At 45.4% G+C, this 13,000-nt stretch overlaps 1 protein-coding gene across 2 annotated transcripts in view; it reads left to right on the forward strand.

Moving 5' to 3' along the window:
• Positions 1-825: 825 nt before the first annotated feature.
• Positions 826-13,000, forward strand: part of LOC117554753 (matrix metalloproteinase-17-like) — an 84,282-nt gene continuing 72,107 nt past the window's right edge. For both annotated transcript variants that reach the window (XM_034229244.1, XM_034229245.1), the window contains exon 1: positions 826-1,325. In XM_034229244.1, coding sequence (XP_034085135.1) covers positions 1,191-1,325 — 135 coding nt within the window. In that variant the 5' untranslated portion in view covers positions 826-1,190. The remainder of the gene's footprint in view (positions 1,326-13,000) is intronic.

A 13,000-nucleotide genomic window follows, 5' to 3' on the forward strand; every position in this document is an offset into this window, starting at 1 on the left:
AACATGGCCAAGCTTTAATTATCGTTGTATGGCATCAACTGGTTTATCGTTTATCATTAAAGTCCAAAGAGATGAAATTAAATGCACCTTGAGCCAAATTCAAACTCACTCACAGCTGTTTATATAAAGTCAGAAAAATATCTCAAAAGAAGCCTCCTGGAAGTTTGAAAATCGAACTTCAAAATAAAAGCAAGAGTTAAAACGTGCAGGCCGGATCTGAAATGGAAACATATTTATTATTTTGTATAGGAGAAAGACAAATAACTTCACAAATGAATGAACAAAAGCTGTTCAGTGATCTTTGTACAATATTTTTCAACATAAATATTTTTGTTGGCATTATCAAGGAAGGAAATAACATTGTTTTATATTGATGAGCATGTTAATGGCCATATCTACAACAGCTACCAAAAATCATATTTAAATTCAATACCTGATTATTTTATCACTTAAATTGATTTAATGGACCATTTAAAAATCCATGTTTATCAAATTAAAATGTGCAATTTAATAATGTAGTGGAACAGATACTTAAATAAATCATAAGTTATGACAGCCCAAGAGGGATATTGTTTTTTATGTTTAAGATATAACAATTTAATTGTAACGTGATATGAATAAGAAAACAAGCCATTATATTGCAATCAGCACATTTGCTATACATCTGATAAAGTAAGCATACACAATTTTAACAGCAGGCTACTTTTAATTTCTCAAGTCCAGCGGCGAGGATTTTATTTTGGGAGTGGTTTCCGGAAGTGTAGTAGGGTATTTTGGCTGACTTGAGGTTGCTCTCTGATGCTCCGGACTCCCGAGCCACAACCGCGCGCAGCTGCTTTCATGTTCCAGCGCTCGAGACGCTACGACGGAGAGGGGTGCTTGCGCTGCTTGCTCCAGGGATTTCACCTCAGTTGGACTTTAAATAAAACAAGAACTCGCAGTTTGTCTCCGAACATGACCACTTAGATTACTTATCACTGCAAGTTGTGGGCATTCAACTGCTCTCATGTTTGCAAGTGTTTTCTCCCGCACCGGTTTTAATGTGTTTCATGTGTTTGCGCTCAACCGTGAGGTAGACTTATTCGGAAAGATTTTACCGGACTGTCGGCGTGAGATTTATCCGGTGGATGCAGCTGTCGGGGTCGGTGTCTGAGCCCTGCAGGAGCAGCCTGTCATACTTATAGGGCAGCATGGTTTCTCTGGTGCTTCACAAGTGGATGAGGAATATTTCTCCGGAGATGCTGCTGTTGGTGCCGATTTTGTGGTTTTTACCTCTGACTGGAGCGGCTCCTTCTCTGACTAACGAGCAGCTGGACACTGGGGTGGTAAGTTATATTAAACAAATATATATGTTTCACCTACTGACGTAAAAGGTACTCGGAATTTTAGCCACCTACTAGCAACAGTGAGTGAATGTAAGCTGTGTTTTTTCCTCTGTCTTCCTACTTGTGCTACTCTTGAACGTCCAGCGAAGAGCAAGTGTCTCCCAATACTTGCTCTGAATTTTAAAACCGCTCTGCAGTGCTTTGCAAAAGAAGAGTGGGGGTACACACGATGACAAAAACACATACAAAATCTAAATATGCTGGCAATTGCAACTTTACTTACCTGATCAGGAATCACTCAATTTTCATTGAAATGTCAATGTGTTGCCAAATGGCCTGTAGCCTTATAAATACATGTACAGTATGCAAAGGGTTGGCCTTGGCTGTATCGAGCTTCTTTCACAGAAAGCTGATCTACATTTCCAGGACTGAATTGGATAATTGGAGCTCACTGGACAGGTTTAACCATGAGACATGATAGGTTATTTTATCAGTGAATTTTCTGTTTGGATCCCATACTGTAGTGTGGTGGAGCAGTGGGTTGGAGCTACACACATCCACTGAAAGGGGAAGTACCTTTGATCAAGAGGCTATTCATTTAATAGCAGATAACCCCAAATAGTAAAATAACAGTGCATTTGATGTATTACCTCATATTTGTATATGGTTTGAATGAGTTATGTGGTATCCACACAGAATATATATAGTCAATACCTGTACCATTATCATCACCATTACCACAGTTTTACAGCATGCAGTCAAGATTTAGGTCTAATGAAGTGATATGTATTGAAGATCTTTAATCTAATACATTTTGCTATACAAGTGAAATATGAGATTATTTTGTCAAACTTTCTTTAACAAAGTCTTACTTCTTGGTTCAAGCTGATTATCATCTTTGTATTTGAATCCCCATTTCCAGCTGCATTTTTTTCCTACAATTTCACTCCCCCGGGCAACATCCGTTTTTTGTTGCTGCTCATCTCAATTTCTGTCCCTCTTTCTTTTAGCACTCAAACTCTCTGAAACCCACGCTTGGGGATTAAATATTACTTAACCACAACTAGAACAAGCGCAGGGAAGTAGATCACTTCTTTACTTCTGTTTTGCTTCAAGTTTTCGTCTACTTTGAGGTGGTGTACTTTTTCCTTGTTAGCTTTATGATTTAGTCATGCGATTGTATCAGGGCCGGTCCTAGACATTTTGGTGCCCTAGGCGAGATTATAATTTGGTGATGATTTTTTTTTTTTTTATATCCAGTTTTAAAAGATATTTTTGGTTTCCTGTCCTATAGTATACATTGGAATGATTTCAAACCTATTTTTATTTATCCTAATAATTATAAAGGTGTGCCTTGGAAATATCTGTTTACATAAATTGTGACCGAAACGTTTGAGACACACTGAGATAACTTGGACTAAAGTGAACTATCTAAACCCTCAGAGTCCTTTACCTCACTGAGCTGTAGTGATCAGCCTCATTCCAACAACAATCCTCTCTCTCTCGCTCGCACTTTGGCTGTGAGCTGCGGGCGCCTGATAAGTCAACATCCCCCACTTTCATCACTTACAGCGCCCATCGTACAGGGCAAATGAAAAGTGTAACCGGGGTGAAAAGGGTGTTACCTTGACTTAATTGTGAATGCTGTTACATCATGGCTGAACATTTGGTTTTTTCGCAACTACCAACGCAGCCCCCCCCCCCCCCCCCCCAGATCTTGCGCCCTAGAAGACCGCCTATGTCGCCTAAAGACCGGCCCTGGATTGTATGGATATCATTTTCGTGCGTAGGAAGATCAAGCTCATTTCAATGTAATCAAATAAAGAATGTTGTTGATTGTTGCAAGTGACATAACATTACAACAGCAAACACAAAAGTTAACTTTTTCAATATTTTTCCATTAGTGTGAAACCCAGACTTATTGCTGAGGCGAATGCCAACAACCCTGACATCAGGACATGGTCTGTTGCACCTACACTCTGAATCAATCCTTTCTGTTTTTTTCAAAAGGTCAGGTTTGCCACACAAGGCAGGAATTTTTTGTCAATACCTGTGTACTTCTTCCTAGATGTGTAGCTTTTGCCACTGATAACCAAAGCCTTGAAACAGGCCGTTACATGAACAGATTGCCTTCCTACCCTTGGATTTCTTGTCTTGTTGTCAGTTGCAACATCATTTTAAGCTATTAACTCTGAGCACCATTCCTAGTTTCCTGCTTTCCTGGATGATAATGGAAAGAAAATGATAGAATCGACTTGTTATTCTCTACCAAATTGAAGGTGCCTGTTTTCTTTTATGTAACTGAGGTTATTTATACTTTCTTTCTGTTCTCTTAGTCACACACATAACTTTGCATTCTTACACATTTTGAAAAATGTTACATTAGCAAAGCAGATGAATGTGACATTAACTAGCATTAAGTATTAAAGTAAAAAAACACTAATTGGCAACTGATATCTTTCTTCGTAAATTGGATTTTACTATCAAATATTTAAAAAAAGATTATTTCCGAACCATTGTGAAGTCCTTAAATGCTCGTTAGCTGAATAAAGCTAGTTTTGTTAGAGTAATTCTTGCAGCAACTTTTCTTTTCCTGCGAATTGGGTGAACTTTGACACTACAAACACTGTGGTATCACTAAATGAAACCTCTATTTGCCATTTCAGATACAAATAATACTCTGTCTAGATAGAGCTCTATAATCAGGGGTGCGCATAACTTTTTTGCCCTGGTTCTCAAAGGAGCACCTGGAGATGTTGCTTGGTGCTCATCCTTAAAATGAAATAAACCGTAACTTTTGAGGGGGTCTTGACTTTATTTGCCAGACACACGGCACTGAACACACATGCAGAGGTGCACACAGAACACACATGCAGTGGTGAACACAAGACAACATTAGCACGACCAGTAATCCTACAAGCTGTCATCACTACCCTCCTGACTGTTCTCCTCACTGTCTTCCTCTCTGTCAGACATGGTAGCTGATGATGTAGGCCTACTACTTTCTCTCTGGTTGAGTCTGTGATTAGATGCTTGCATCCACAAGTCAACAGCTGGTTTTGGGTCGAAAGTCTCTGTTGTCATCTTAGACAAGTGGATGTAATCAAATAAGTATGTGAACATAACCAATAACCTATAGCCAATAACAAATGAATGTAACTTATTTTATTTGTGTTGTTCATTCATATCTTATTTTACCTTAACATTTATTTATTTATGCATTTTTTTTTATCTTCTGTTTTAAAGGATATTTTTGGTTACTGTCAGTATACATTGGAATGATTTGAAACCTGTTTATCCCAATAATTATAAAGGAGTGCCTTGGAAATATGTGTTTACATAAATTGTGACCAAACCGTTTGAACTTAGACTAAGAGTCCTTACCTCACTGAGCTGTAGTATCAGCCTCTCAGTCTGACTGGAGAGGACTCTCCCTCCACATTATTGTAGAAACATCTTCTTCTTATATCCGTTAGAGCAGCTAGCACGGCACCAGATTCTAATAACAACAGCGCTGGTACCGGTGCACCCTCCCTCTCTCCCTCGCATTTTGGCTGTGAGCTGCGGGCGCCAGATAAGCCAACATCCCCCATTTTCATCACTTACAGCGCCCATCGTACAGGGCAAATGAAAAGTGTAACCGGGGTAAAAAGGGTGTTACATTTACTTAATTATGAATATTGTTACATCAAGGCCGAAAATTAGGATGAGCCCCAACGGTCAAAATGTTTTTTTCCCTCCCAGAACTGCCAGCGCAGTGACTCCCCAGATCTGGCGCCCTAGGCGAACATCTAGCCAGTGCTACGGGCCGGCCCTGAGTTCATATCATGGTTCATATGCAACTCGCAAATATCTCTCTCTCTCTCTCTCTCTCTCTCTCTCTCCTCTATTTTCTATTGTCTCTTCTCCCTCCTCTCTCTCCCTCTCTCCCTCTCTCAATGTTGGTACGCAAATGCGCTTTGTTTCAAATGACCCGGTGCTCTTTTTTTGGCGGAGGTGCGCATGCGCACCTACGCACCAGTTATGTGCAGCCCTGTCTATAATATACTCGGTCCAAAGCTGTGCTGGAGCCTCTGAAGCCTCTGCAGTCTGGGGACAGTTACTCTTGTGGTGTCTAGAATGCCCTGTCCCGCTTCAGCAAAAGAAAAGTAACACTGCCAGTGATGGATACAGTCCTGGAAATGTCCATTTGTTTTCAGACTCTTGTTGTATAGCCTAATCGTGCCCCTTAGTAGAGGTCACAGTTGATGCAATACAATTAATAATTTCCTGCATGTACTGTATAACCTCTTCGCGCAGCTTATTTCTGGACGCCTAAAGCCCAACAATTCCTCACTTTGGAGGTCAAATTAGCAGGTATAAACCTACAGTATATCATCTGCTAAAAGCCCCTGTGTGTAGGATTGGATAGTCTTAGTGTTTTTTTTTTTTTTTAGTACATCTTGTTTTAAGAGAAAATGTCAAGTTTTGAAGACTCCATTGTTTCAAATGCAACCAAAACCAATCCCTTTATTCTTATATCAAACACTGATGGGTTTTATAAAGTTTATTTCTTGTACAAGAAGAGCAGCTTTAGTGACAGTATGATTATTTGTCGAGGTGAAAGAAGAAGACCTGCATTCCCCAGCACCGGAGCAACATTTCTCTCTGTGTCCACACACTTTGAGAAATGGGAGCATCTGAGAAGGTACTTGCTTTACTATTAAAGTCCCCCCCCCCCCTCTAAAAGGCAAAATGTAAGAACATCCTGTGGCTGGATCCACAAAGACATGAAAGTGCCTTTCAAGTTTATCATTTTGAACCCAGCTTGACCACTTCTTAAGGGTAAGCAGGTGGAATGATCTTCGTATTGAGTCTGGAGTTTCAGGACGGGTCTTTATATTTCCACTGTTGTTGGGTGCCAAAGAAATAGCAATAAAATACAGTGTCTTTCTGAAAGCTCCAGGGGGGGGGTGTCATCCCGCCTGCTGTTTAGAGGCCACATGCGGCTCCTTTCCTCTGAAAAGCAAGGGGCAGTACAGAGTTCATAGCCGTAACTTTTGCACTAAAATAAGTGATTCTTCCCTATGTTGAAAAGCCCTATTTGAGGGGAAACTTGGGTAAAGTCTTGGAAGAGGATACGCCTGATTAATTGGGATAATCTAATTTAGACAAATACAGTCCAAAACAGAGATTTCCATGTTTGATGGCCAATAGCAAAGCAATTTATCCAGACAATAATCTCACCGCTCTTACTTCATCATGAAAGACAGAGAGAGGATCAGAGTGGACGGCTCCGATGATGATCACTCGGCCGCTGATAGATTTCTTGTCACTGGGCTGCAGCAGAGGACGCACAGAGATCATCATTCTGCACTTTAATGGGACTGCTGTAGAGAACAGATGTGATCAAATTATTGTACACATCATTCTTGCTCTACAGGGGATATGCATGTGTGTGGGGCTGTGTGTGTGTCTGATGCTATTCATTCAAGACTTGAGACATCAAAAACAACCATTTTACCACTAAACAATCCACTACATTGTCTTTTATTTGAAAAGATATACATGAATCAAACAAACACATACGTAGCCATTTTACCAGAGGTTAGATGATGATGTTCAGCTTCCATAATACAATGCCTACACTTATCAAAAACAGATAGTGATAAAAAGCATACAGTTACCAATTTGTTGCTATTTGATTGGTCATTCTTCATGCAAAAATGGCAGAAATGCTTTTATTGGGCTGTAAAATTATGAGATTTCCTGCTTTTGTCTGTTTCATAAGATATTATATTTTAGTTTCTGACTGTAAAATAACACCTTTTTAAAGAAGTTCCCTTTCACTTTTAGTAACTGGGATGGATTTGTTCACCATTCTCACATTTAATAGACCTACAAATAATAAGCAGATCATACAATAATGATAAACGAGAGAATATGGCTTAATGCAGCATGGTTTGATGTTGGTGAAACCAGACAGAGGATGAGGAGCTAAACCATGAATAATCTTATACATTTGGAAGACTTTCTTGTTACGAGGATTTTTTGAATATGACAAAGGTGAAAACTAAATAGCTTCTCGTCTAACACCTGTTTGTATAATGATCTCTATCTTTACTCATGTCCAGTCCCATTACACTTCATTCCAGTGATGCTCTCATCTCTTGGCATTTAGTTGTGATTTTAAAAGTTAAGTTTGATGTGTGTTTCTGCAACCACCACATACTGATTCCTTGAGTAACTAAACTGCACACTCAAGCACAGATCCGAGGTATTACTTGTATAGCATTGCTGCTATCCAGGTTGATGTATCACTGCATGGAGTCAATTTGCAATTTCAGCCCTTGAGGGAACTGAGTCATAACAACTAAAACGTAATACGCTGAATGTTTTTGCTCATCCTATTATGTTATGAATGTCTTCTTCAATGAATCATAACTGCAAAGTTTCCCAAAGGAAGGATTCACATGAACATTTAGGGCTTCCCTTTTGATATGTGAGAGTGAGCTAAACAGATAAGCAGCCGATACATTATATAAATGACTGTGTGCATCCACATTTTGAATTTAGAGAAGCTTGATCCCAACAACCACAAGAATGTGCTGCACCTGAAAGGGTAACCGCATCACTTTCTCACTCTCATTTTGTTGTTTAATTTCTTCAATGAGAAAACCATCTGGCTTCAATTCCTCTGGAGCTATAAGCCACCCTCCCCCCCCTCTTCTCCCATTGTACTGCCACTCACTCTCCCTCCCTGCGAGATATCAACATTCTGAGTTCTCATTCATAACACTCCGTTCGATGTCTCACTATGGGATGCGCCTCATCGCGGAGCAAACAGAAGCATCAATCTCATTATGCCAATCCTGATTGGCTGGAGATCTTGACGTCAGCGTCAGGGAAATCACCCCCTATAAGTAGCTTGCGCTACAACGCATGCGCCATTCAAACACCTCTTCTCGCTTCAGAGCACATCTCTATAGTAGCCGGACAAGCTTAACGGTCCACAGACTGAACCCAAATATAACCATTTCGGTCGACGGGCGCTCGCCGGCTACTCCTTCTGCTTCGCAAGAAGACGGTAATACTAACGCCAGTTAGTATTAAAATCGACCTCGCCGTTCTTTCCCCGGAAAGTAAGGTAAGGTTTTGATTTTTCTCAAGCTAGCTACGCACCTGTTGCTAGCTAGCTTCCCCTTACTACCGACACCACGGTAGCGAGGACGCTTTTCTTTTTCTCTCTCACGGAGGAGAAAAGGATTAGAAGTATATTGACACACCAGTCAATATTCTTTGAGAACAAAGGACCCACACCGTCCCTTTTTCTCCGGATTAAGGACGGGTTGGTAACACTTTTTCTCTCAACGACGTACCTGTTACGAGCGGGTCCTCTGCACGCCACGAGGCGAACAAGATGGACGCCTCTCCCCCTCACACCAGAGGAGTCAGGGACTCGGAGGCTCGGTCATGCGGCTGCGGGTTGAAGATAGCAGGCACAGACTCACACCAGGTCTGCTCGTCCTGCCTCGGGCTGGAACACGCCCAGGAGGCTATCGACAACCCCGGCTCGTGCGGGCATTGTGCCCTTTTCACCCGAAAGAGCCTCCACCGACGGCTAGCACACCAAGCTAGCTTGTTGGAACAGGACTCCCTCATGTCCACTGATTCACCGTTTGGCAATCAAGACACGGGGGCGTCCGCCGCAGAGACTGAGCCCCTCACTGTGTCGGTCTGGGGCTCACTAACAGCGGCAGCTGCGGAACCGGGATCCCACGCCGTTCAGGCCGGGACCCGGTGGCGGCAAGAGACGCGGGAACGGAGCCCCACGCCTCACCAGAGCTCCCGGCGAGACCTCACCATGGTCTCGCCCGCAGAGGCTCGGCCTTCTCCGCATACCGCCGATGGAACTGCTGGTGGCAGCCCACCACCCACCGAGGATGGGTCACCAAGCAGGAACCCCACGCTGCCAGAAAGGTGGACCGTTTCCAGTCGACCATGACTGAACGGTCCTACAGAGCCGCAGCGTTGTCCGCCAGGGCTCTGAACGTTGTTCAGGATGTGCTTGACATGCCCATCGTTCCCGAGGGGATTTTCGGCTCCGCTCTTGCCTCCATGCAGAGGAGATGCGAGTCGAAAAAGAAGGAGGACGAGGCCCTCCACCTCTGCCTCCCTCGAAGGGCCCAGCCGCTGCCTTCGCAGCGGCAGCCCTTCGTCCAAGCTGCTCCGAACCCTGCTCGGTTCAAAATACCGAAAACGCAGAGGTCGCAGTCCGCCCCTCGTCCCCAGCCCAGGCAGGGGACGAGGGCGAGCTGGCCTAGAAAATCTCTGGTTCCGGCTGCAGCCCAGGCGCAGCCAACCCAGAATTTCGGCCAGCAGTCGAGGAAGAAGAAGCGAGCGGCGTGACAGCCCCTCCTTCTCCCCTCTGTGACAGAGCTGGAAGTCTACGGTTCCCCAGCTCTAAATGTGTTCCCGCCGCCTCGAGAGATGCCTCAACACCATCCTCAAGTCCGCATAAACACATGTCACACACTTATTGATTTTTCTGTCACAAATCATTTTCCGCTGATGCATCCAGGCTTCGAGCCAAGGGCGCAGCTCGGAAAAATGAAAAGAAAAACAATAAACAGCCCGTCAACTGTTCCCCTTCTGAGAGCAGCTACGGCATCTCTCAAAAGGCGGATTACAGGCGGGTCTGTGAAGGCAACACCGTCATGCGCAGTGCCGGCTGTTTTTTTTTAAAAAGCACCACCGCCACGCGCATGCGCAGTGCCGGCTGGGGTTGTGAAGGCACCACCGTCATGCGCAGTGTCGGTGGGGATTGTCGAAAGGGGGCACCACTGTGTTCAGACACTAGAGGGCCCCATAACACAACAAATAGAGACTCAGAGGGGAAGAGATGTGACATCTACACGGGCTCTAAGGAGCATGCAGTGGAAGATGCTCACATCATCTGCCTGGGTTTTCAAGACAGTAACACGGGGCTACAGACTCCAATTCGCTGTCACCCCCCCTCGCTTCTCGGGCATTCTGCATTCGCAGGCCCGAGGAGAGTCAGCCCATATTCTGGAGAAAGAGATTCTCTCTCTCCTAGAAAAGAGGGCTATATCTATTGTACCCGCCGAGCAGAGTCAGGGCGGCTTCTATTCCAAGTACTTCCTCGTTCCCAAACGGGGAGGGAACGGAATTCGGCCAATACTTGATTTGAGGGCTCTGAACAAATATCTAAAAATATATAAGTTCAGAATGCTCACTCACACATCTCTGCTGCGGCTCGTGCGACAAGACGACTGGTTCACATCAGTCGACCTGAAAGATGCATATTTTTTACATCCCAGTATATTACCCACACAGGAAATATCTGAGATTCGCATTTCAGGGGATCTGTTATGAATACAGAGTACTCCCCTTCGGTCTGTCTCTCAGTCCAAGGGTGTTTGCACGATGTACGGAAGCCGCGATAGCCCCGTTAAGACAACAGGGTATTCGCCTGGCGACCTACCTGGACGACTGGCTGCTTCTCGCACAGTCGGAGCAGGAGGCTGTTACGCAGACGAATGTCCTCGTAAAGCACCTGCTCAACCTGGGTTTCATAATAAACACAGAGAAGAGCATGTTGTGCCCCGCGCAGACTATACTCTTCCTGGGTTTACACCTGAACTCGGTGCCCTTTTCAGCTCGCTTGTCAGCGGAAAGAGTGAAAGCTTTCAGAGCTTGTCTCGCTCTTTTCCAGCTGCGCAAACATGTTCTCTTCAGATCATGCCTGCGATTTCTGGGGCTCATGGCGTCAGCCATCCTGGTCGTACGACTGGGACGCTTACACATGAGGGAGTTTCAGCGCTGGGTGACCGCCCTAAAACTAAACCATGGCGCGCGGAGAGTGATGGTTACTGTGAAATGCGTAATGGCACTGCGCCACTGGCTGCACCCGACTTTTCTAGTACGAGGTGTGCCTATGGGTGCTGTCCTTTCACGGAAAGTGGTCACCACGGACGCATGTCTGACAGGTTGGGGAGGTATTTATGAAGGTCGCCCGGTGAGGGGTCTCTGGAGCAGAGACCTCCAGCGGGCACACATAAATTACCTGGAGCTTTTAGCGGTGTTTCTCACCCTAAAACGCTTTCTGCCTTTCCTCAGGGGACATCACGTCCTTGTGAGGACAGACAATACGACCACGATATCGTATATTAACCGCCAAGGGGGTTTGCGTTCTCTCCAGTTACACACACTGGCGCGCAAACTTATCCTATGGAGCAGTAGGCGTCTCCTCTCTCTGAGAGCGACGCACATACCGGGAGTGAGGAACCTCGGGGCAGATCTACTGTCCAGAGGTATACCACTTTATGCAGACTGGACTCTACATCCAAGGATTGTGAGCCAGCTGTGGGTGCGTTACGGCAGAGCCGCGGTGGATCTGTTCGCATCGAAAGACAACGCTCAGTGTCAGCTGTTCTTTTCGATGCGCGATCTAAATGCACCGTTAGGCGTGGATGCACTCGCGCACAATTGGCCCCCGGGCCTTCTGTACGCGTTCCCACCCCTGGCTCTGATACCCCCAACTCTGGCCAGAGTGAGAGAGCAACGCCACACACTTATCCTGATAGCTCCGCACTGGCCAGCTATGTACTGGCTAGCGGAGATATATCAGCTGCTGTGCGGGCAGCCATGGCAGCTCCCACTACGCAGGGACATACTGTCCCAAGCGGGGGGGGCGATCTTTCACCCACACCCAGAGCGCTTGGCTCTATGGGCCTGGCCCGTGAGTGGTACAATCTAAATACAGTGTGACATGACGCTGACCCTGGCAGCTGCCAAGCGAGCCAGTGGCACTCATGCACTATCTGTACAGTTTTCATGCACTCAGTTTGCCCCAGGGCAAACAGAGTGTGGTTGAAGCCTGACCCTGCCTTTACCTTCGGGTACCACATTTGACATTACGGCATCCTCCCCGCCACTGTATTCCTCCGGGGAACAGCGGCCGGATTTGCCGTGTCCAGCCCGTGCTTCACGCACGTACAGGGACAGATCAAGGGTGCTTTGTCATAATGACCAACCCCTTGTGTCCTGGGCTAACCTTTATAAGGGCAAGCCTGTTACTAAGCAACGGCTCTCCCACTGGTCTGTGGAAGCAATTGCTTTGGGGCTCATACGAGTCAGAGTTCGCAGGCACCCTCGGGTCCGCGAGCTCTTTCGACTCAGTCTGGCTGCATTCTGGACTCTGTCCAGGATGTCTCCCATCAAAGACATTGGTGCAGCGGCGAGCTGGTCCTCGCCGCTCACTTTTGTCTGCCTCCTAACAGGCTGGACGTTCTGCTCCCAGTGTGACTCAAGCAGTGCTGGGCACCTGGTTGAGTCAGAGCTCTACCTGTTAAGTTCTGGTTGGTTTGGTGATTTTCGAGATAAGCTCGTCTGGCAATACGGGAGCTACAATTTCCCATAGTGAGACATCGAACGGAGTGTTATGAATGAGAACTATAGGTTACTTACGTAACCCCAGTTCTCAGAGTAACATGAAGTGAGATGTCTCACCAGACGGCCCTCCTTGCTATGGTGAAGCGAGAAGAGGTGCTTATTTTGAATGGCGCATGCGTTGTGGCGCAAGCTACTTATAGGGGGTGATTTCCCTGACGCTGACGTCAAGATCTCCAGCCAATCAGGATTGGCGTAATGAGATTGATGCTTCTGTTTGCTCC

This window comes from Gymnodraco acuticeps, unplaced genomic scaffold (assembly GCF_902827175.1).
Source record: "Gymnodraco acuticeps unplaced genomic scaffold, fGymAcu1.1, whole genome shotgun sequence".
Classification (NCBI taxonomy): domain Eukaryota; kingdom Metazoa; phylum Chordata; class Actinopteri; order Perciformes; family Bathydraconidae; genus Gymnodraco; species Gymnodraco acuticeps.